Below are 1419 nucleotides of genomic sequence, written 5' to 3'. Positions count from 1 at the left end.
GTCCCTCTGTGGCTGTAATTGGGGACAGGGTCTCTGCGTTTTGCAGCGCGAGGGCAGCTGGGAGAGGCTGGAGGGCTCTCACGCTCCGCTCCTGCCCGGCCCTGCCAGCCCCTCGCTGCTGTCCAGGGGGTGCAGAGCCAAAACTCCCCCTCTCTGCCCCCCGGCTGGGTGTTGGGCTGGGGCTGGCACCAGCCCTGCTGTCTGGGTGAGCTCTTCGGGGCCTCTTTGTCTTCACCGCTCCTTTCCGAGCCCTGGGCTGGGGCAGCAGGTCCCGCCGGGCAGACAGAGCCAGTGAGGGTCCGGAGCCCCCACGGGGGCTGGTTCCTGCCCCCAGCCTCTCGTGGAGGGAAGCAGAGCAGCTCCGTCCTTTCCTCTGTCTCCCTTAGTGTCCGTCGCTCCGCGGACTGCAGCAGGTCACGGACAGCTCATCTCTGCAGCGTGTCCCCATGCCAGCTGCTGATGGGGACCAGGGCGGCCATCCCTCGTGCTCCCCACCAGCATCAGGGACAGGAGATGTGGAGCCCAGCAGCATCTCCAGAATGTGCCCAGCTGAGCCACTCCACCAGTGCACCGTGATGCCAGGGCCTGCTCCTGCCCCAGAGCCATGGGACCAGTGGCCACGTGCACATCCCGGTGGCCATGGAGCCAAGGGGAGGGATGAAGCCACCGGTGCGTTGGGGGCAGCTGCCGGTACGGGTAGCCAAGAAAAGCAGTGGCGTGTGCCGGCGCGTGCGTGCCTGTGCAGGGGGAGCCGGCCTGGCAGCGGGCGATAGGAAAATGTGAGGCGCGCTCCTGTCTGCGGGACGGACGCAGGAATGTGCTCAGCCGTGGCGCTGCTGACCGCCCGCAGCCCCGGCCCAGGCAGCCGAAACGTGGCTGCAGCCAACACCGCGCTCCCGCGTTCCCGTTCATCAAGCTGTTAAAAGGTTTTTAAACCTTTCCTGCTGCGGTAAATGAGCCCAGGCGCTGCTTGCCTTGACGCTTGCGTCCTCTGCCCCGAGCGCCGAGGAAGGGGAGGCACGTGGCCTAACGAAGCGCTGCCCACAGTCGTGCAGGGCACTGGGGTTGGAGGTCAGACCCCCCCCCAGCCCTCTGCAGCTTTGGGGTTCAATCGTAGAATCATGGAATGGTTTGGATTGAAGGGACCTTTAAAGGCCATCGAGTCCCCCCCCTGCCCTGGGCAGGGACACCTCCCACCAGCCCAGGTTGCTCAGAGCCCCGTCCAACCTGGCCTTGAACACCTCCAGGGATGGGGCAGCCACAGCTTCTCGGGGCAACCTGCGCCAGGGGATCACCACCCGCATAGGAGAGAATTTCCTCCTCAGATCTCATCTCAGCCTTCCCTCTCTGAGTGTCAAACTGTTCCCCCTGGTCCCACGGCTCCCCTCCCTGCTGCCACTGGCGGAGCCACCCCAGTCC

At 65.8% G+C, this 1419-nt stretch overlaps 1 protein-coding gene across 1 annotated transcript in view; it reads left to right on the top strand.

Annotated features, from left to right (window-relative positions):
* Window positions 1-639: 639 nt before the first annotated feature.
* BOP1 (block of proliferation 1) overlaps window positions 640-1419 on the top strand; it is an 8234-nt gene continuing 7454 nt past the window's right edge. Inside the window, 1 exon segment of the mRNA XM_009886847.1 lies at window positions 640-690. Within this exon segment, the coding sequence (XP_009885149.1) occupies window positions 640-690 (51 nt within the window).

The sequence above is a fragment of the Charadrius vociferus genome, unplaced genomic scaffold, assembly GCF_000708025.1.
Source record: "Charadrius vociferus isolate BGI_N301 unplaced genomic scaffold, ASM70802v2 scaffold1036, whole genome shotgun sequence".
Taxonomy (NCBI): Eukaryota; Metazoa; Chordata; class Aves; order Charadriiformes; family Charadriidae; genus Charadrius; species Charadrius vociferus.
Note: the sequence above shows the minus strand (reverse complement) of the source record. Positions and strands in the feature narration are given on the sequence as shown.